Source organism: Aristolochia californica, unplaced genomic scaffold (assembly GCF_029961685.1).
Source record: "Aristolochia californica isolate CCGP_79_NKW_82.1479 unplaced genomic scaffold, dmAriCali1.0.hap1 SCAF_8, whole genome shotgun sequence".
NCBI classification, from domain to species: domain Eukaryota; kingdom Viridiplantae; phylum Streptophyta; class Magnoliopsida; order Piperales; family Aristolochiaceae; genus Aristolochia; species Aristolochia californica.
The window spans coordinates 17,061,584-17,062,942 of NW_027182279.1; the positions used below are offsets into that span (position 1 = coordinate 17,061,584).

The 1,359-nt window shown below is 42.8% G+C and overlaps 1 protein-coding gene across 1 annotated transcript; it reads left to right on the forward strand.

The window, feature by feature from the left end:
- Window positions 1-616: 616 nt before the first annotated feature.
- Window positions 617-1,081, forward strand: LOC137938327 (uncharacterized). The gene is made up of 2 exons (XM_068783305.1): window positions 617-900; window positions 955-1,081. The coding sequence occupies exons 1-2, from the start codon at window positions 617-619 to the stop codon at window positions 1,079-1,081; spliced, it is 411 nt and encodes a 136-aa protein (XP_068639406.1).
- Window positions 1,082-1,359: the final 278 nt, after the last annotated feature.

The window sequence follows — 1,359 nt, forward strand, 5'->3', positions numbered from 1 at the left end:
CTTCAACCACTAATCCTTCCCACACAGGTTTGGGTTGATCTTTCCATGGACTTCATTGATGGCCTCCCCAAAACTTATGGAAAATCCATCCTATTTGTGGTGGTTGAAAAATTTTCAAAGTACTCTCACTTAATTCCATTGGCTCATCGTTATACGGCTTCCAGAGTAGCTCAAGTGTTTTTAGAAAATATTGTTTATTTGCACGGCATTCCGAAGTCTATCATGAGTGATCATGATGCAGTCTTTACCTGCCATTTTTGGAGAGAGCTTTTCCAATTATGCGGTACCAAACTCAAATTTTCATCTTCTTTTCAACCTCAATCCAATGGCCACCCTGAGGTTGTTAACCATATGGTGGAAACGTATTTACTGTGCTTTGTGGGTGACCGCCCTAAACGATGGTTCGAATGGCTTCCATGGGCAGAATATTGCTACAATACATCTTTTCATACAACTTTGCAAGTTACCCTTTTCAAGGTTCTCTATGGCAGGGATCTTCTACGGTTTTTTTCATATATTTGGCTCCACCAGAGTTGAATCTCTTGACTAGGCATTGCTGGACCATGATCAAGTACTCCAAGATGCTACCCAACATCTCAAGAAAGCTTAGGCTCGGATGAAGGAATACTATGAAAAGGGGCACAAAGATGTTACATACAACCCAGGTGATTATGTGGGGCTCCGTCTCCAACCCTACCATCAACATTCCATTGCTGGCCCCCGCCACAAGCTATCACCCAAAATTTTTGGGCCCTTCTCGGTTATCCAGGGCATCGGCCAAGTGGCTTACCAGCTTCAGCTTCCACCACACTCTCAGCTTCATAATGTCTTTCATGTGTCACTCCTCAAACCATTCAATGGTACCAATCCACCTCCGTTCTTACCTCCAGTGATAGAGGGGCATGTTATCCTCTCTCCAGCCACAATTTTGCAAGCCTGACAAATTCATAATAGGTGGGAGGTTCTCATCCAGTGGGCTAACACGTATGAAGCATCTACAACATGGGAAGATCTGGAGACATTCCGCCAAGCCTACCCTACCTTTGAGCATGAGGACAAGTTCTTTCTCCAAGGGGAGTGATGTTATGGACTCAATAGCAAGCTGAGTCATTCAGAGGAGCCGCGGCTGAGCCATTTAGTTATTCAGTTAATTGCTTTTCTTTCAATTTGTTTTTACTTCATTTTTATTTCAATTGAAGAATTAGTATGTTGTAGGGACATTATTGTAATTATTTTTCTTGAACTCTTGTTGGCACAAACCTACTTAAGGGGGAAAGAGGAATGGGAAAAGACAAGTCTGATTTTAACCTAAATTGGGATTTGGAGTTCTCCTCAATGAGCTCTAGGGTTGGAGTTCTC

What these genes read in the sequence shown, in the direction of transcription:
- LOC137938327 (XM_068783305.1), top strand. Translation starts at nt 617, where the DNA reads ATGAAGGAATACTATGAAAAGGGGCACAAAGATGTTACATACAACCCA. An exon ending in TTACCTCCAGTGATAGAGGG is followed by an intron (nt 901 to 954) that starts GCATGTTATCCT and finishes AATTCATAATAG; the next exon opens with GTGGGAGGTTCTCATCCAGT.